Here is a 21,217-nt window from a genome sequence, read left to right as displayed (position 1 = left end):
TAAATCGATGGGCGATTTAAAACAAAATGGTTTTCCACATGGTTAGTGGTGTCATGTGACGAAATCCAAAAGTATGATTGGGTAAATCGTTGCGTAACCGCAGACAGCCGCGAAAAAAGTTGAACTCGGTTCAACTTTTTTCAAAACCCCCAAAATCGCTACGCGCGTAAACGTGCGCGTCACGTGCGTAAATACCTGGAAAAAATGTGGCATTGGAAATTGGACAACGTAAATTCGACGCACGTAATCGCGCGCGTAAAATTTCATTTTACGTACGTTTATATTTTTTACGCGCGTTAACGTGCGTAAACAAAAACGCGACAGTGGAAATCCACCTTAAGGCTGTCAAACTTGAAAACGTCGGCCCGACGTTTTCACGCTTTAGGCCTTTTCCTTTCTAGGCATCAATAGCCCCACCACTTTCGTTTAAAATATTTCATGGCTAGTACAATACGTTTTAACAAGGCCAGGCCATTATAAGTGGAATTCCAACTAATACCAACACCTTCACTGGACCATCAAGTAGTACTGAATATTGTGACACTTCCCTTTAATCTTGATAGATATTACTTAGTATCTTTCTTGATTTTCAATTTATCTTTTTTTGACTACCACCCATGGAGCAAGTGTTGTAACTAGGTCTTACTACGCAGCGAGGGCCATCCGAGTGCATGAAATTTCGCTTTTTTTTGCTCCGTTTCATCGCATTTACCTTTTCTCTTAGCGTTTGAAAAAAAAGAAGATAAATGGAAAATAAAAAAAAATCAAAACCTTGAAAATCTTGATATTTGCCTAACTTTTTTTTTTCGAATTAACCAGTTAAAAGTTGAAATATTGCCTAGTTTTTTATTAAGCTAGTTAGTCCATCAGCTAGTGGGGTTGTATGGCTCACTTAAGGGGAACAAACTAAACTTGTCTAATATTACTCTTTGACTATTAAGCATCATAAAAATGTGTGATAGCAAGGATAAAAAGGTAGCTTTCACTGTGTAAATCGAATTTGAAATTTGCTCTCATATTCTTCTTTTGGCCGCCATCTTGGATTTTAAAACAAAAATCCTTAATTTTTTTTATTCGTTCTTAAATACTTACTGATTTTTTGCTTAGATATATATTTGAGAGGTACTACATATTCGGGACATTATTTTAGCATTGTTTACGGCAATAAAAGCAAAGTACGCAATAAATGAGGTCGCAATGTCCGCCATTTTGTTTTCAGCTCGTTTTCCTTTGGCTCCTCAATCATCTAAAATTGCAAAATTACCATAAAGGCGTTCCATCGCAATGCTACGTTTTTTCAAGTATACTACACCATTAATCAGTATACCCCAAATCAGATTACATAGCTCCGTCCACGCATAAGGTTAGAATAGGGCTCAGTTAAGAGATTGTTGAGTACAGAACAGACAGAATCGCCACACTCGTATAAAGTCCTCCTTCACTGCTGCTATGCTTCTGTCAACTCTTCTGGAGCGGTGAAGGAATTACCGGAAGGGAATCAGTAGCTCTTCTCTAGATTGTGGCTTGAAAATTTCCTCTTGTAACATTGAGTTCGGTTAGTAGAGATGCCTCGCGTGGTGGGAGAACCTCTGGCTTTACTTTCCCGGGCGCCGTTCACTTTTCTCTGGCTTCACTTTCCCTGACGCCGTGAATCTCATAGCACAGCACATCCACACTCTGACACGTTTTCTCGTACAGCTGATACACTTATGCTTTCGTATCTTTAATGATCACCTCGGATACTGCAACTCCTCCCCGCTAATCGCCATAGCTCGGACGTACGTTTCGTACGTTGGGAAAGCTCCACTTTTCTGGTCTTCGCACCTCTTCCCTCTTTTTTAAAGTACTTTGCATGTCCGTGGGACCATATGTTTGAAATAAAGGGCTGGGTTGGAAAATGACGATTGTTTTTTAGGGGGATTTATTCAAGACACTCGAATGGCAATGGTATTTTATCTACGCGCTCTCTTTTCTTCGTGAAATAATTTTTAAATCTGCACTTTTTGCTTTATTTTGTCGGGTACAAACAGTCATATTGTGAACAATAATCAGCCGTGGCGACGTCACATATGACATCACGTTGTTGTTTTTGAAACACTAGAATGAACGAAATCATGTTGTTAGTTCCAATAAGTTTTAAATTTGCGTTTGAAAGCGATTCGTTTACGTTAAAAGAATGCAGGCAGCTTTGTAGCTTTTTCACCCCAAAAATCCAAGATGGCGGCCAAATTAAGAAGCGTATAGGGGAGCCAATTTAAAATTCGATTTATAAGTGAAAGCTACCGTTCCAACCTTGCTATCATACATTTTTGTGATGCTCAATAGGCAAGGATTAAGATAAGACATGTTTCGTTTGTTCCCCGAAAGTGAGCCATGAACCCAAATTTTCGGATCTCAGCTGATGGACTAAGTGTGTTGTAAAAATGCCTAGTACCCGCTGGAGTTAAAAAATGACCGTCTGATTCTATGAATGGTACTAAATTAGTTTTTCTGCATGTGATAAAAAAGTATATAACAAATTACATTAATATTTATGCCTTTTGAAATGTAAAGAAGGTATATTCATTAATTTTTAATGTTTACCGACATTTCATACAAGAAGTGTCGAGGAAAACTACTGGCAATCCTCAATGCAAAAATTGATCTAAGGTTAGTTTGAACAGTGCATATAATATAAACGGAACGTTCTGTTTAAATTTAGTATTTTTTTTAGTGGTTTTTGACAAGCAAACGTCTTTTTTTGGCAAAGCAGCAAAGCTGTAATGTGTCGACAAGAGAATGTCCCATCCTTGCAATTTCTTTGCCAAATAATAAAAAGTTAGCAACGTCATTTGTCTAATGGCTTCACGCAATTGAAGAAAATTCACCAAGATAGAATTGTTAACGGCATGCAATGTTACATCAACGAAAGCCTAAATTATTATTTCCTTAAAAATATAATGTTTCGTCTAGGGTCATTTTAAGACAACCGAAGTTATTTAAATTGTTTTGATGTCATTTCAGTCACTTTCCCGAAGTGACTGAAAGCAGACGATTAAATTAACAAGACTTCAAATAGCCAACAACGTATATTATATTATTTTTTTTTCATTTATGAGTTGTTATTTGATCAAAGTTACCGCGACGGTTTTAAGGAAGTGAATTGCATTTCTAATCATAACTTTTAAAACTCCATTTGAGAAATAAGAAAGTAGTAGGATGCCGACCTTATTAGATATGTTAAAACCATTATTCTTAATGCATAATCCCACAGTTTTTCTTCAATTTCTGTTTTATTTCTCATTTGTGCAGACTTCAAAGCTTGGATACGCAGCCAAGGAAATGCATCTCGTTAAAAAGACACTGTTTCGTATTGCGCTATTTTACGCTTATGGTTGTTTCGGTGGGTGGATTTTTACGCTTGTAGAGAAGAAAGAAGAATCGGGGTATGTAAAAATGGAGAGGATGCTACAAGAATTGAAAAATAACATGCGAATGAAATACAACATGACGGATGGAGATTTCAGCGTTGTTGTCGAGAAAGCGACCCAGGCCATTGCCGCGGGAGATGAGATTGATTGGACTTTCTTTAACAGCTGTGGATTCACTTTCGCTGCCATCACGACAATAGGTACAATAAGTATTAAATTTTAAATAAGGCCTGGGGGTATTAGCCGGACTGACAGATCAGATCTAGAGTCAAATAACGAAGGCGCTTGTTTGAAAAATCTACAGTTCGGATTATCATGTAAATTATGAGTAAACTTTTAACTGTTTGACTGTTTGGCAGCTTGTTTGAGGTCATTAGTAAAAAAGCCACCGCGGAAAATAAAATAAAAAATGATCGCATATAACTGAAAAGAATGCTTCGAAAAACCTTCGGAAACAAAACAAGTTTGATTGCCAGAAAGTTTAATGTTTTGTTTTTCAATTGGGATTTTTCTGTCAGAAAATGAAAATTCTAAGAAATTAAATCACTGAACGGTTGATCTGTTTAACAAAAAACTTCTTTAAAAAGGAACCTGTTTGCCCGAAAAATACCGCGTTCCACTTTAAGCTTAATGTTGATGTCGTGCGTATTATTCTTGAAAAAGATGTTGGCTAACTTTTATTCTCAATAAGAGAGTTTAAAGTCAGTTGGCGCTTAAGTGTGCAGATCCGAGAAACATCTTGTCAAGCTGTTAATAAGCAATTATTGGGTGAGGTTGAGCATGATATTGTGAATTATCAAAACCGAGGTCTGTGTTATTTGCCGAAGCCGAAGGCTGAGGCAGATAACCCAGACACGAGGTTTTGATAATTCACAACATCATGCGAAAACCGAATTCAATAATTGTTTTATTATACGTTTTCAAACAATTTGCCATCACTTTTTCTAGCGCCGGCGTAAACTTCGTCAGAACATTAACCAATGCGGTTTTGTGGTTCCTCCAGGTTCTTCTCCCTCAAATAATCATTCAGAATTTTTACAATTTTTTTTGTTCTCTTGGTGTTTTTAGAATCCTTTATTCTCGATCAAAACTTTCAATTCCTCTTCGGAAATGGAGGCGAATCGCTCAGCCATATTTTCAAAAGTTTGACAGGACTACACAGACGAGGGGCTTGGAAACTAGGCGGACTTAGAACTCGACATGATAACTCAATATCTGCTGCAGATATTGGGTTATCATGTCAAGTTCACATGCTACTGTATATTGACTGAATGCTCTCGACCAATCACATGTTTCAAAGTAATTCTAATGTATAATAAGGGTTATTATCAGTTCTTCATATAGCAAACAATTGTCTCTTAACAAGAGTTCTTGAAAGAGAAATCATCAAAAGTCGTTCCAAAATTGATGAATTTAAAATTGATGGACAAAATATTTTTTGTAGTTGAGATAGAAATAAACTAGAATAGTTTACTTTCACACACAACAACAAAATGATATGGAGAAGTAATCTCACCAAACACCGCCTCGGGAGAGGGGGGGGGGGGGGGGGGTATTCACTACTCACTTGACTTTACGGGAAGGCTTCACCCGAACGGGGTACCTTTTTCAGTCTGGAGGTAAGTGAATGGTAAGAGTTAAGGAATATGATAACCCCTTTAAAATATTTAGAACAGACGCACCTAACGGCTTATTCAACTAAGGGACGCAGTATGTCTACTGTAGGTGTTTGAAATTGGTATCATTGTCTATGGAAGGTACACGAGGTGAGTAAAATGGGCAAAAATGGTAACGCTTTGGCCCTCCAGGCTGAGCCTGCCTGAGTAGCCCGTCCCCCCCCCGTCCAAACATTCTGATATCACTACACAAATAATCCGTTGTCACGTGAGACGTGAACCACGCGAATCTTAGGATGCAGGCGCTTGTATATATGGATAATTCATTGCATTTATGTCTACGATTGACGTCTGTTACATGTTAAATGGATTCCGTAGGATATGGTAACCTCACACCAACAACCAGGCTTGGTCAAGGACTCACTATTCTTTTCTGCTTGTTTGGTCTTCCCATAACAATGCTGGCTTTGAAAACGGCAGGGGAACTCATTGCAGCTGGCATCAAACGAACAATCGTTACTATAGAAACAAGACTTCTTAAAAAGGAGGAACCCACCCACTTCAAATTAAAGACTGTGATGTTAGCAGTGTCATCGCTTGTTGCCCTACTGCTTTTTGCAACGGTTTCAACTATCTACCTAGAGAAATGGAGTTTCGTGGAGGGCCTGTATGCTTGGTTTACAGCTTTCACCACAATTGGGTTCGTGGACTATATCCAGTTCGAATCTATATCGAAAAAGGTTGATCACGGAGAGACGTCGACTGCGACACTTATAGGATACGGCATTCTTTTTATCCTTCCTTATTTAGGTGGCCTGTCTTTGATGTCGTGTATTCTGACGTGCCTTGTGGATTCTATGGATCAAATAAGGGATTACAATGACAGGTTTATTAAACTTTTAATGTCATGGGTTTCAAAGCCCCTACGACTGATGCGCAAGGGCTCCAGTTATGACGTTAATGAGTGAAAGGGAAACTGATTTTCAAATAGCAACCTGTTTTGGTCACATTTCTCCGGTTATGAAAGACCTGCATTGGCTACCTGTTAAATACCGTATAATGTTTAAAATAGTTGTATTCACATTCAAGGCTATACATGGTAGTGCCCCCACATATATTAATCAGTTAATAAGACTTAAGCCAAAGTCAACTTATATGCTTCGTTCAAATACAAAGCACTTTCTGCTCGATCAGCCATGCAAAATGAAGAAGACAACAGGAGACAGGGCCTTCCTTGCCGCTGCACCAACTTTGTGGAACGCCCTCCCAGATGATCTGAGAGCTTTGGACAATTTAAAAAGTTTTAAGTCACAGCTAAAAACTCATTTTTTTTAAATTAGCATATAATTTGTGTTCTTAGTGTTTTTAACATAGATTAACATAGATATGAATAATTTTATAAGTAAATTTTTGTTGTAAAGCGCATTAGATCATATATGCATGGATTTTTGCGCTATAGAAATAATAAAGTTATTATTATTATAAGCAGGAAAAACAATTCTCATTTCATTTCACTTAATGTTGAAGAACAAGCATACATGCTCACTTTAAAAGCTTTAATTTCGTAAGGGAAGCATGTGTAGTGCAGTAGTGAGAATACTCGCTTCCCAGCAATGTGCCGCGGGTTCAATTCCCGGACCAGGCGTCATATGTGGGTTGAGTAAGAGTTGTTGGTTCTTGTCCTTGCTTACAAGGTTTTTCTCCGGGTTCTCCGGTTTTTCTCCCTTCACAAAAAACCGACATTTCTAAATACCAATTCGGTCAGGAATCCAAAGGCCACAGGTTTGTCGGTTGCAAGACAGTTCCGTTTAAACAAAATTGATTGATTGATTTATTTGAATTATTATACCGTTGTATCCGGTTGTGGAGCTTGGGAAATGTGGTGGAATAATAAATTCCTTATTGCATAGCAATTAATATAATACTGGTATGTATTAAAACGTTTAAGGGGCCGAAACACAGTACTTGGCTTCGCACTAGAAGCCAAGTTAGTTTCAAGTAAACACTTGACTCAAGTAAACTTGAAAATCTCAAGTCGCATTTTACAAAATCTGGCTTCACACTTGATGACAAAGTATATTACTTGTGGTACAAGCTGTCAATCATCTTCAGAATCGTGACAATGCTGCTCGCCGCTTTAATTTGGCTTCCGTTTCCTGTTGGTCAAGTGCGTTCTCAAGTGTGATGTAGACCATACTTAGCGGCGTACTTCGGCTTCTTTGAACTGCGAAAGTTTCCATGGTCACCAAGTAAAGTTCAAAAAAGTACGTTTTACCCCTTCACACTCAAAGTAGGTTTCAAGTGTACTTAAATTACACTTACGAGCTCTAATGTGAAGCCAAGTAATAGGACGTGTTGTTGCGACCTATAGAAAACACAAAATCACAACACGTACACATTCAAGAAACTGTAGCAGCAGTACCGTATTACCGCGACTCGCAACATCATGGCACAATGGAACGTCCCGCTGCAACATGTCGCTGCCAAATATTCTTATTCAGTTTGTGGACATACGACTTTTTTTCTTTTTCCTGCAACATGCTCCCACAGTAACTCTTAACAAATTGGCATGTATTATCTGTTAATTATGTAGAAAGCTGTATATATTACACTGTATGAGATGATTGTTTTACGTTATGTATAGTTACTGTTTCTCGCTGAGAACTGAAATGAAGAAAGTAAAACACGAAATTATTTAGATTAACTTACCGTCAACGCTTGTGTTGGGGTCAACTGTCTAACGGAGTTCCTTTTTAACGACACTGAAATTAACCCTCCACGAAATAAACGCCACTTTTAAATTCGCAATAACTAGTTCGTGGAGCGCTAATTATCTATGATGAGTGAATAATTAAAGAGATTAATCTAGTACGTTAAATATTGAAAAAGTTATCAGTTTAACTGCGTTCAATAGTTTCTATTGCATATATGGGGATAGTTGGATATGCTTCGTTCTTATGTAGTGCCTTTTTCGGAACGCGTCAAGGATAGATTTGTTATTTCATTCAGCTTTCTTTGGTATTTTAGACACACGCTAAATCGTGTTTGTGACTTCAAGCAGTATAACTAAACTAACTTAAAAAAGGAAAACATACTTTGTGCACGTATTGACTGTCGAATGCAAATTATACTGCGCTTGTGGCAAACTTAATTATTTATGATTTGTAATTATACTTGGCTTCACACTAGAAGCTGAGTTAGTTTTAAGTAAGCACTTGACTCAAGTGCACTTGAAAATCCCTAGTCGCAGTTTACAAAATCTAGCTTTACGCTTGATGACAAGGTATGTTACTTGAGGTACAAGCTGTCAATCATCTTCAGAATCGTGACAACGCTGCACGCCCCTTTCATTTGGCTCCCATTTCCTATTGGTCAAGTGCCTCCTCAAGTACGGTGTAGAACATACTTGGCGGCGTACTTCAGCTTATTTAAACTACGAAAGTTTCCAAGGTCACCAAGTAAAGTTCAAGTAAGTACGTTTTACCCCTTGACACTCAAAGTAGGTTCCAAGTGCACTTAGATTATACTTTTAAGCTCTAGTGTGAAGCCAAGTATTATCGTCTTTTAACCGGCCTAGAAAATTCTTCTTACACAAGTATCTGAAAAACATCACGTGTTATTCCCCACGCCCATTGACGAAAATAATTTGCTAATGACCTCCACCGCAATTTCACAGTTTTCAAAAGTTTTCTTCGACACTGCGAAAGATGGAGTCTATTAAGTAGCAGCTTGCATTTTGAATCTTTCTCGATACCACATGTTGTGTATTTTCTGCGGTGAAATCTCGGCTAGAGGTAAGTCAAGGTCGTGCAGGCAGATAGCGAGATACAGATGATGTCTTTAAATTTAGCTTTCAGTTAAAGTTTTGGAATGGAAAAATGACTATAACCAGTCTATCGCTATTCATGACACTGGCTGGAGGTGATGATAAACACAATGTGTATGTATTCGGATGTAATTTCGACATGAGACAAAGTTGAAATCAGCCATTGCTAGTTTTAAGAGGCCTTTACACGACAAGCTAAAGTTGGCAAACTCAAGTTGCTGTGTGTGAACGACACAACAACAGTTGGCAAACATGTTGGTAAATTTATCTTTATTATTTACTACACATGTTGGCAAACTGTTGGCGACAAATAGAACTTGTCTTTATTCTCGCCAACATTACTACCACTGAACTTTTTTTTTCCACCATTGATCTCTGGACGATTGGCAAACGAGTGTTGCTGATTTTCAACCAATCAACATACGCGCTCACTTCACGTAAAGGCACGAGTTTGCGAAATCTTTTAAGTTTGCCAAACACGAGGTTGCCAACTTTAGTTTTTGTGCGAAGGCTGCTTGAGCTTGAAACAATGCAGGTTAAAAAAGCCGGATCAAAAAAAAAAATTAACGTCTTTTTTATGGGTGGTTTGTCAGGTTCATGTACCTTGAAAAAGCAATAAGCCTTTCTTTTTGCGCTATGTCGTACACGTGTTATTGAACAATCCATGGGTGAGTTCTCCGCCATTTTCATCTCTTAACCGACCTAGGACTTGCAATGACAATGATTTCATTGATGTCGAATACATTCTCCCTTGTAGAGCTGGAGAATGTAAAGTGCTTGGGGACTTTACGTGCATCTCATAGACCCTCAGTCAAACATTAATTCAGCAGGTGGGTAAGTTATTAGCTGGAGTACGTTTTAAAAGAAAATGACGTTCGACCTTACGTACCTAGCAACCGACTTCGTGAACTGAAGCATTTATATGCAAATTGTTTCCCTCTATAAATTATGAATACACTGTATGTTCAGCGAGTCATAATAACTCGCTTAAACAACAGCAGCCTGTTTGTAACCGTTACCCACCGACCGAAGATAACTTTATGATAAAGGGTTTTTTAAAGCACTAGAAAGGTACGTTTTTGTGCGCTGGAATTAATAATTTAGACATTTGTTGAAGTTTGCATTATAATCTTTCGCGCTTCTTTTGCAAACAGTGTCGACAAACGAATTAATTAATGTTTTAGTTTTCTACGGGCAGGGTACATCCTCTCGATTCAAATATTAACTAAGATCAAGAAATGAAATCGCAATACGAATGCAAATTATTGCTTTCACATTTTACGAATAATGAGATGGTTCTTGCATGAAACTTTGTAAGTACAAATTTAATGTGAGAATATTTTGAAATGTATTTTAATTTTAAAAGGGAAAAAGTATTTACCAAGCTTTCTTCTTAGTCTCATATTCTCTTAAAAGGTTAATTCTAACACCGAAGCGTTGGAAAATTTTCAAGAGTTTTTCAACATTTATTTCTTTTATCGCATGTTTATGTCTTTTGCGACATTTAAGATGATTCTCACTACCGGATATTGCTTTAGATAAGAACGACTGCGCAAATTATGACTGTTAATATACATGATGTTTATTTTTTAGATAAGAAAATCCGCAGGTGGAAGTTTTAATTGCGCCAGAACAAAAAAGGATGTCAGAACAAGTCAACCGAACAAGCGTTTAACGGGTCGCTAGTGTCTACCAGACGTTTATATATCAACACGGGCTATTAAATCTCAATTTGTGTAACAAAGCCTCCGTGTATGATTGAAGGAGTGAAGTGCCATCATAAGTAAACTGCAAAAACAGACGTATTCGAAAGTAAGTTTTAGAGCGAGCGTCAAGAAGGAGAGTGCGACAGGGAAAAGGCGCGGTGGCGTAGGACTGCTACAGAAACGGGGTTAACCCGGGCGGTATATGCAGACAGTTTTTTGACAGAGTCAAAGGAAGATGAAAAAAATTTAGTGACAAAAACAATCAATAAGTGCCTACTTTTGACAAAATTTATATGCCTACAAGCTTGCTATAGATTATGTACGTAAACGAATTTACTTTTCTGTAACAAGCTTGATATTCCTGGTCTATTGTGATAGGAAAATGCATCCACTTCTTGGAAAAGCTTTACTGCGTGTTGGACTTTTTCTCGCACACGGCTTGTTTTTTGCGTGGGTTTTCACCATAATTGAAAGAAAAGATGAATCATCACAGGAACAAAAGGAAAAGATGTTGTCAGAACTGAGGACGGAAATAAATATGAAATATAACATGACGGAGGACGACTTCGAGCGTTTTGTGAGAAAAGCCACAGTGGCAGTGACAGCAGGGGATGAACTGAGTTGGACATTCTTGAACAGTAATGAATTTGTCTTTGCTGCTCTCACCACAGTAGGTAAGACGTCATGGTATGAATAACGGGCAGCCAGTGATGGTAGTCTTATTTGATAAATTTGTAACGCATATTTACGTGGTGACTGAAGTTAATGAAGTTTGCTCATGGTTCCTTAAGAGGTTGGGTTGTCATAAGAGGCCCTAGACCACAAGGCACAGAGGAATCAAGTTTTTCCGTACTTCAGAATTTCTAAGCGATCTTGCAAGCGTGCCCTGTGCCTGGACTGGAGCCATAAAAGAGGTCAAACTTTCTTATTTCTAGTATTAAATGTGGATAGGGGGTATTTAAAAGTGCCAGAGGCATTCCAACATACTCACGTTCTAAAAGGTAGTTGCAATGGTAATTGAAATGACGTCTTTATTTATATTGTCAGTCAAAACCTTACATTTTATGTTTGTTTTTCCTTTCCGTCAAACAGTGCCCTTGAACGTTGGAACCCGTTAATCTGGTCACTAACAGGCCACAAAAAAAAATAGCAGTCATAACAGAATGACCATGGCCAATTTAAAGACTGATTCTTGTATTATTGTTTATTTTGTTGTTGTTAGGATACGGGCATATTACACCCAAAACGCCCCTTGGCCAAGGTATCACCATCATCATGTGTGTCGTCGGTATTCCTTTAACAGTACTTGCCTTGAAAACGATGGGAGAGCTCCTGACCGCTTGCATTAGGCATCTTGTTCTTAAAACAGAGACCGTTCTGCTCAAAAGGGCTGAACCGAAACATGTCAAAAAGAAGACGTTTCTCGTGGCATGTACATTAATGACCACCCTACTCATCTTGACAGCTGTGTCGTCCATTTACCTGGAAAACTGGACTTTCATTGAAGGCTTGTACGCATGGTTTACTACTTTCACAACCATCGGTTTTGGTGATTATGTGCTATTTGAATCTCTTGCGAGAAAAGTTGATCAAGGGAAGGCCTCCGAGGATCAATTTATTGTTCATGGGTTTGTCTTCACTTTACCTTACCTGATTGGCTTGAGCCTTACGTCATGCATTTTGAACTGCCTTGTTGATTCCGTGGATGACATTCGCGATTTTCGTGATCGCTGTTTGAAGTGTTGGCCGGGTCTCACTTCATTTATAAGAAGATTGCTCTGTCCCAAAAGAACAAGCTATGATGTAGAAAATGAGCATAATGATGTCAATCAAACATCTTACGAAATAAGCTAAATGTATGCAGCTTTATTGGTATCAAGTGCCAAAACGGGATCATTCAATGCCAGAAATGCGAAGTGCACCTATCTGTTAAACAGTTTTCTGCCAACTGTCTGGAGTTATAAAACCAAAGTAGATAAACGCAGAGAACCCGCGCTTGTACAAGGTTCACGTGGCTTATCTTACATCCAACTAGTAGTTAATTGGAACTCGACAAGGCCTGGCGCTGAATTGAAGATCACTATTCGCTGAATTACACAATTGTAAAATTACAACATACATGTATTTGCGTAGCATAAAATATGTGACGGAATATTTTTCCGAGTTGTCCGTTAAATCCTTCGCATAAGATATCAAGGATTAAAAAGATACAATTGTTATGGGGCCAGATCATTAAGGCAGCGAACTAGTAGATGTTTTCTCTTAACATGAATGCACATAATTACAAGTGATCTTAGTAGAAAAGTTGTTAGAGACTATAAATACGTGCATGATCTGGTTATTGCTACAAAACGTTTTGGTGTTTGTTAAACATCTTCTACAGGAATGGAAATGCATTTTAAGAAGGAAAATATGAAGAAGTAAGAAAATGATAAGTAAATTACAAACACTGGCGCAAAAAGCATTGTAGATAAACGATGGACGTTAAACAACAAGTCGGTAAATGTAAAATAAAAATAATAATACAACGTGATCTTAATCTTGCAAAAATTGTAACTTTTATTTTTATTTTTAAACTAAGACGTAACTAAAAAAGGGAAGTAAGCGATATTGTAATGATATTAATTTTATACCAGACGCGTGGTAGGAATAACATTCGCAATGACAAAGCCTGAAAGAAAATGTTGATATATTTCTTTACATTCGAAAATATTCTCAATGTCTTACAAATTAAAATAAAAACTTTTAAAATTTGGATCATTAAATTTTTGATATTTAGATAATTAGATAGCTTTATCCCACTGATGACACTTTAGTATTTAAAAGAGATAATTTAAGACGGAATCCACTGGGAAGTCGAGTAATATTTATTAAAGTTGGACAAAAATCAAGTACCAGAATAATTTAAATCCTATTGCGTTATTTCCTACCCTTAATAAAAGGCAACGATGTAAGTAATTATCCGTGATAACACTAACAACAATTTCTTATCAGAATCTGAGAAAATGATATTCAAAGTTCACAAGCTATGGGCAAAAGCTCACATCTTTTAAGCGATTCATGGGAATTAAGTGGAACTTCGAAATTGGTTTTCGATGTTTGGTATTGTCAGAAAAAATTTATTTCGATAAGATATTTGAAGCAGTAACACAAAAGCTTGCAATCAGGTGTAAATAGTTTTGGTACATAATTTTGTCCAAGTACATATGTCAATAGTTTTGGTACATAATTTTGTCGAAGTCCTGGCGGATTTCCTCTTAAATAATTTCTCAATATTAAACGGCAGCGCGTTGGAATCCAGATCGAGTACTAGTGGTCTAGGATTATTGTGTTGTGTCTTAGTCTTAGTTTCTAGTCGCTTCATACTGCAGAAACAGTGAGTGGCTCGGCGGTGATGGGTCACTTTGCCCCGAGAGCAGGCTTTTTACTATAGAAAGTTCAAGAATAAACATGTAAATCTTCTGAAAGTTAAGTGCATTTTGTTTTCCAAACCTGTCCTCGATTTGTAAACACATGGCTTAACCCTTAAAAATATTTTAGTGGAGTTTCGTTTAACGCAGATGTCTGAATATTCAAATTAAAGCTTGCCAGAGAACCACAAAAGTATGAATCGTGCCTAAAGTCGAGTGTTGGTTTTCAATATAGAAACAGTGTTTCGTGGGTATATACTGGCCAAAGGGACACCAAAACAAAGCAAAAACCTGTTTTTTCGCCAAGCGATTACGGACTGGCCATGCATTGTAGCGATCACGAAGGTCGCAGCAGTCAAAATAATGAATATTTCCTATAAAAGTTGCAAAAATTACCTTGTCATATCACATATTTATTCAGCAGGTGGATAAACGTATATATCAACTTTACGGTCATATGTCAAAAAGATGCATTAAGCTACGTAGCAACCGTCTTGTTGTAGACAACATTTAAATGTAAATTGCTTAATATATGTTCGTGAACGCTTTACGAAGGAGCTGTTGTTAGAACCAATGCGTAGCGTGTATCACTGCACCTTATATGTGGTTTATGAAGTAATACCTTAATCAAACACCAGGAAAGGTTAGTTTTCAAAACATGAATTTTTAATTTATATATTTGTCGAAGGCAGAATAACAGTTTATATTTCAAAAATATGTCTTATTGTTATTCGTTAAGTTGAAATTTATTTCACGAACGACTAAATTATTCGTTTATCCGGTTCGACAATTTGTATTTAATTTTCTTGTAAAAATGTTAGAAAGTATTCTTAAACGAAATATAAAAGCGGTTTTGGCTTCGAAACCTATGCATCAAAAAGCCATATAGCATTGTTGTAAAGGTTTCTTAATATGCATATTTATTTTTTAATTACTCTCCTTGCTGACTCCATCTACAGAATATTATTACTTCAGTTAAGTAAAAATGAGGAAATATTTCAACTGTTAGAAAGTGTGGTACTTTTTGAGTTCAGTTATTACAAATACAGATTAGCAGGTGAACCTCTTCAGGTCTCATCATCGACAAAAACATATGACAAACGAAAACTTCAAATAACATGATACGTGGCAAAAGTTCTGCATATCGTAACAGGCGGTCTCATATACACAATAGGTAGAGTTCGATTGAATACAAAAAGCGAAGTCAGTGCAAACAAATGAAGTCCTCTAATTCGTAGAAATTATCAAAATATACTTCATTGGTCTGGGATTAAATAAGGGAATAAATAGTGGCAATAAATAAGTGAGTCTGCGTGAAACATATAGAGCTTTATTCGGTTCTTTTACAAAAAAGAAAACGTTTACGAATTGATTACTAGTTTTATTCATAACACAGTTTACTGTTTTAAGAGGCTCCGACTGAGAATATGAAGAATCGTTGGACAGGCTGGGGAAATCGAAAATCTTGAAACTTTGCCTGAATAACACCTTTGGGGAACTATGTTCGAAAATATTATTCTCATCTTCTAGGAATTTATGGTTTTCGAGAAATTAAGAAAAAACGAAAATAACGGTTTTTGGCTCATTAAATATGCAAAAATATGCGTAAAAATGGCAAAGTTCTCGATATTCCTATAAGAGCAATTTTCAATGCTTTAAATCGAAATAAACTTAGAATAATAGCTTGACCTTTCTTCTTTCAGGCAACATAAACTTTCATTTTTTTCCGGCTATTTTGAGGTTTCCTTCGCCTTTTAAAATATTGCTTTATCAAGCACTTCGGGAAAGGGCAAAAATTGAGAAACTTTGGAGGCCAAAAAAGCACCTTGATATGTCCGATATGGAGTCGAAATAAACACTGTGCAAAAGCTCAATGTCTCTTCTGTTATAATATTAAATAAAAAATCTGGGTACTCAAGATTCACACAAATGAGAAACGAAAGTTTACGACCTCCTCGTGCCTAATTTGCATAAAGCTAATTTTTGAATTCGTCCTCCGCTAAGTGATCTGGTCCGCTAAATTTACATTTGGAAGCTATGATTTGCACAAAGAAAGCAAGTTTAAACTTTATTTGATTTTGTTGACGTCTTATGCCTATCAACAGGTTATATAGACGCGAAGAAAGAAGAAAAAATAGTAAAATCATCGACTGAGCTCATTGCGTGACCTGCGTCACGTTATGAATTTTCTTGTCAATAATTGAATTAAAAAGATCGGAGGAAAGATTTGTTTGTTAGGACTCTTACATTTCAAATTTAAGATTAAAGATTAAGATAATATCATTCACTTTAATACCTGAAATTGGGAATGATTTGTATATTTTATTTACTCGCGTAACTTACGTCAAAAATATAAATCGTGTAGTTATTATTAATTTGGAAGTTTACTTTTTACGAAAATAAACGTACATAATTATTAAAACTATGATGGACATATATCGCTGTTAGCTTCCGTTCAGTTGTCATTAATGGAAATAAAATACGAAAAGTTTCTTATCTTGTTTTAAAACAACTATATAAAAGGTTTCGATCGTGCAAAATCCATTCATTCATTCATTCAGATGTACATCACAAAATTAGATTAAAGAGACCGAACATGTACACAGCGACAGGACCCGGCGCCAGGACATTTAACACAAAGCACGAAATTATTCGGCTGAAATTTAAAAATAGAATGACCCTTTACAGTTGTGCCTCTCTTGTTGGTGGGGCTTGGAGTCCAAGCCCAGAAAATCCAGAATTTGTCCAGTTTGTAAATTACTATGCAAAAGCACACTTCAAATTTTGTTACAGCTTGTCTGACAGAAACTGAAAGCATCGTAATAGCGAAGGAAAATTGTTAGTTGCCCGTGCAGGTAAGTTAAATTTTTTTTTTCTTTGAACCACTTTTATGTATGGGTATCTGAATTAATACAAGCTTAACTATCCAATACCTTAGGATTTTTGTAGCGCAAGAATGCCAAGAACATATGACAGTTTGCCATAAATACAAGAACACGCTCTTTCGCTGGCGGACTGGAGAGCAAGATGTTCTATACCAATGGAAATTGCGAGCCGTAAGCCTTCTTTTACTCAGGGACGATCGCGGAACTGCAAGCAACCCTACTCTGTTTTACAAGAGACGGGTATGCTTTTTTGAGCTAGATCACATAAGCATTAACTTTCTGTTACTTAATTTTGTTTTAAGCCCACAGTAACAACTTCCAAGTAAAAATTTAATGAATAATAGCTTACATGATTACTATAGTATTTCCTAGACTTTTAAGTTATAACACTTTCTTTAATATTGTGAAAATCGCTTTTGGTTTTAAGTTATAAAATGACAGTTGACCTTACCCTACTAGCCTTCAGAACAAGCGGTCTTGCTCAAGGGATAGAAAGCGTATGTAAACGTGCGAGCAGGCGAGTGCAAACACAAGAGCACGCACGCGATTGCTAAGTGGTACAGTTGTTTATCCGCTTGATCCTTCGCGCCGCGCTAAACCACTCGTTCTGTAGACTAACACTTTTGCGAAGGCATTAAGTGACAGACGTTGGTTTTCAGCCAGTGATGCCAGATATTCGTTCTGCACGGGCAACTAACAATTTTCCTTCGCTATCGATGCTTTCAGTTTCTGTCAGACAAGATGTAACAAAATTTGAAGTGTGCTTTTGCATGGTAATTTACAAACTGGACAAATTCTGGATTTTCTGGGCTTGGACTCCAAGCCCCACCAACAAGAGAGGCACAACTGTAAAGGGTCATTCTATTTTTAAATTTCAGCCGAATAATTTCGTGCTTTGTGTTAAATGTCCTGGCGCCGGGTCCTGTCGCTGTGTACATGTTCGGTCTCTTTAATCTAATTTTGTGATGTACATCTGAATGAATGAATGAATGGATTTTGCACGATCGAAACCTTTTATATAGTTGTTTTAAAACAAGATAAGAAACTTTTCGTATTTTATTTCCATTAATGACAACTGAACGGAAGCTAACAGCGATATATGTCCATCATAGTTTTAATAATTATGTACGTTTATTTTCGTAAAAAGTAAACTTCCAAATTAATAATAACTACACGATTTATATTTTTGACGTAAGTTACGCGAGTAAATAAAATATACAAATCATTCCCAATTTCAGGTATTAAAGTGAATGATATTATCTTAATCTTTAATCTTAAATTTGAAATGTAAGAGTCCTAACAAACAAATCTTTCCTCCGATCTTTTTAATTCAATTATTGACAAGAAAATTCATAACGTGACGCAGGTCACGCAATGAGCTCAGTCGATGATTTTACTATTTTTTCTTCTTTCTTCGCGTCTATATAACCTGTTGATAGGCATAAGACGTCAACAAAATCAAATAAAGTTTAAACTTGCTTTCTTTGTGCAAATCATAGCTTCCAAATGTAAATTTAGCGGACCAGATCACTTAGCGGAGGACGAATTCAAAAATTAGCTTTATGCAAATTAGGCACGAGGAGGTCGTAAACTTTCGTTTCTCATTTGTGTGAATCTTGAGTACCCAGATTTTTTATTTAATATTATAACAGAAGAGACATTGAGCTTTTGCACAGTGTTTATTTCGACTCCATATCGGACATATCAAGGTGCTTTTTTGGCCTCCAAAGTTTCTCAATTTTTGCCCTTTCCCGAAGTGCTTGATAAAGCAATATTTTAAAAGGCGAAAGAAACCTCAAAATAGCCGGAAAAAAATGAAAGTTTATGTTGCCTGAAAGAAGAAAGGTCAAGCTATTATTCTAAGTTTATTTCGATTTAAAGCATTGAAAATTGCTCTTATAGGAATATCGAGAACTTTGCCATTTTTACGCATATTTTTTGCATATTTAATGAGCCAAAAACCGTTATTTTCGTTTTTTCTTAATTTCTCGAAAACCATAAATTCCTAGAAGATGAGAATAATATTTTCGAACATAGTTCCCCAAAGGTGTTATTCAGGCAAAGTTTCAAGATTTTCGATTTCCCCAGCCTGTCCAACGATTCTTCATATTCTCAGTCGGAGCCTCTTAATGCGATAATATTTACCTTACGTAAATGTTACTTCTAGGATATTTTGACGGACAAATGCATCCGCTTCTTGAAAAAGCACTTCTGCGCGTGGTGTTCTTTTACACATATGGCTTGTTCGTTGCTTGGATTTTCACCCTGGTTGAGAAAACAAATGAATCTGCCCAAGACAAAATGAAAAGGACGCTGTTAAAACTGAAGGAGGAAACATACATTAAGTTTAACATGACAGACAATGAATTTGAAAGCTTAGTGACAAGAGCCGCAGCGGCAGTGATGGAAGGGGATCAACTGGACTGGACTTTTCTGAACAGCTGTGGATTCGTGTTCGCTGCTCTCACCACGATAGGTAAATCACCACTTAATATAATTTCGAACAAATTTTTATTAAACATATGTTATTTAATTCATGAAACACAAGTGAAAGTTTAAACGAACAAGAACTGCTTTAGAAACTAGAATGAAAGGCGAGCGTTTTCACAGCTACGATTCACATTCAGCTCTATAGGGCAATCTTTGCTGACATCATTGTTTACATTTTGCTTCATTATCATACGACTTAAGGTAGAGAAGGCATCATGCCATAAACAAAGTGAAACTTAATTATGGGCGAAATTTTCAGCTCTTTGGGAGATATAAGCGTCCAAAAACCGCAAAATTTCTGGGTGGCAAAAGCGCTAAGGGGTTCATACATTCTTTGTAAAATATCAAGTTATCAAACCTCCCTTACAGAAAAAAGTATTTAATCCATGGGCTTCAAATTTATAGCGAAAGTTAATCTTACCATACACTTTCAATTTTCAGGTAATGAGGCAAATAGTGTGTTATAAAATGTAGCTTTTTAATACATCGTTTGATGGCTATAAATAGATTGTTTAGCAACTGTTATGTCTTACAAACTTGAATAAAAGGCTTGACGGTAAAATGAGGCATGTAAACTGATTTTGATAATTGGATTTTGTTCTTTATTATCGTTTATGTTTTTTAGGATATGGACATATCACACCAAAGACGCAACTCGGCCAAGGTATTACAATCATCGCCTGCATCATTGGAATTCCTATAGCAATGTTGGCATTTAAAACATCGGGCGAGCTCTTGGCTGCGTCTTTCAGGTTTCTTGTCGTCAAAACAGAAACTGTTATGCTGAAAAAGGCTGAGCCGAAGCATGTCAAAAAGAAAACATTTTCTGTGGCCACTGCACTGATGGTTGTCCTAGTTATCTTGTCAGCCTTATCGAGCACTTATTATGAAAACTGGACTTTCATGGAGGGTTTGTACGCGTGGTTTATAACTTTCACAACGATCGGTTTTGGGGACTATGTGCAATTTGAATCACATGCGAGAAAGGTAGCCCAAGGAGAATCCCCTAAAACTAGTTTGCTAGTCCACGGAATTATCTTCGCTGTGCCTTACGTGGTTGGCTTGAGTCTTATGTCATGCATTTTGAACTGCCTTGTCGACTCCGTGGATCACATACGTAATTTTCGTGATCGTACTATGAACTGTTGTCTTGGCTTCATTTCGCCCATAAAACGATTGCCCTGTTGCACAAGTTATGATCTAGCAGCTGAAGAGCCCAGTCATGAGCAAAATGAGCTAAGCTCTGTGTAGCATAACTGTCTAGGGTCTTAGCTGGATTGTTAACTTTAAAAAGGTGAAAGGATCCAAGACCGTCTGTTCATTCGTTAATCGAACCAATGCAGTCGAACCTCTTAAATACGGACACTAAAGGGATATGGAAAAGTGACCGTTTTATGAAGGTTTTCGTATAAGAGGGTCTCAATGGGGTTAACCGTTAGCCGTTAGGCGTAAAAATTTAGCCGTTAGGCGTAAAAATTTGAAAATTGTAACCGTTAGCCGTAAAATATGTTAACCGTAAAAAATCGGTCAGTAATTATAAATAAACCAAAGTAGTTCACTTCATCGTCCCAAAATGGCCCTGAGACCTAAAATATGTTTTTCAATAATGGAAATTAATTTTTAACTTTTTAAAACAATGAAAATTAACTTTAAACTTCTGTTAACCGTTATGGAATTATATTAACCGTTAGCCGTAGAAAAGTCAAAATTTTAACCGTTAACCGTAAAAGCCACCACCCCATTGAGACCCTCGTATAACAGCAGTTTATTTAAATTTTAGTGTGTTTCGGACTGATTTAACTGCCCGTATTAGGGAGGTGTCCGTATAATGTGGAGGTGTCCGTTAGGAGAGGTTCGACTGTATCAGATGTTCG

The 21,217-nt window shown here is 36.9% G+C and overlaps 3 protein-coding genes across 3 annotated transcripts; all 3 read left to right on the top strand.

The window, feature by feature from the left end:
• The first annotated feature begins 3,435 nt into the window (after positions 1–3,435).
• LOC144659202 (potassium channel subfamily K member 3-like) lies at positions 3,436–5,994 on the top strand. The gene is made up of 2 exons (XM_078519637.1): positions 3,436–3,610; positions 5,405–5,994. Exons 1-2 carry the CDS (start codon positions 3,436–3,438, stop codon positions 5,992–5,994), a joined length of 765 nt encoding a protein of 254 aa, XP_078375763.1.
• Positions 5,995–8,433: 2,439 nt separating this feature from the next.
• LOC144660723 (potassium channel subfamily K member 15-like) lies at positions 8,434–14,142 on the top strand. The gene is made up of 3 exons (XM_078521452.1): positions 8,434–8,495; positions 9,610–11,232; positions 11,781–14,142. Exons 2-3 carry the CDS (start codon positions 10,941–10,943, stop codon positions 12,410–12,412), a joined length of 924 nt encoding a protein of 307 aa, XP_078377578.1. The 5' UTR covers positions 8,434–8,495; positions 9,610–10,940; the 3' UTR covers positions 12,413–14,142.
• Positions 14,143–14,460: 318 nt separating this feature from the next.
• Positions 14,461–20,783, top strand: LOC144661182 (two pore potassium channel protein sup-9-like). The gene is made up of 3 exons (XM_078521885.1): positions 14,461–14,611; positions 19,021–19,329; positions 19,969–20,783. The coding sequence occupies exons 2-3, from the start codon at positions 19,038–19,040 to the stop codon at positions 20,592–20,594; spliced, it is 918 nt and encodes a 305-aa protein (XP_078378011.1). The 5' UTR covers positions 14,461–14,611; positions 19,021–19,037; the 3' UTR covers positions 20,595–20,783.
• The last annotated feature ends 434 nt before the right edge of the window (positions 20,784–21,217 follow it).

The sequence above is a fragment of the Oculina patagonica genome, chromosome 7 (assembly GCF_052425735.1).
Source record: "Oculina patagonica isolate OP01 chromosome 7, crgOcupat, whole genome shotgun sequence".
Taxonomy (NCBI): domain Eukaryota; kingdom Metazoa; phylum Cnidaria; class Anthozoa; order Scleractinia; family Oculinidae; genus Oculina; species Oculina patagonica.
This window is presented reverse-complemented; position numbering and strand designations above follow the sequence as displayed.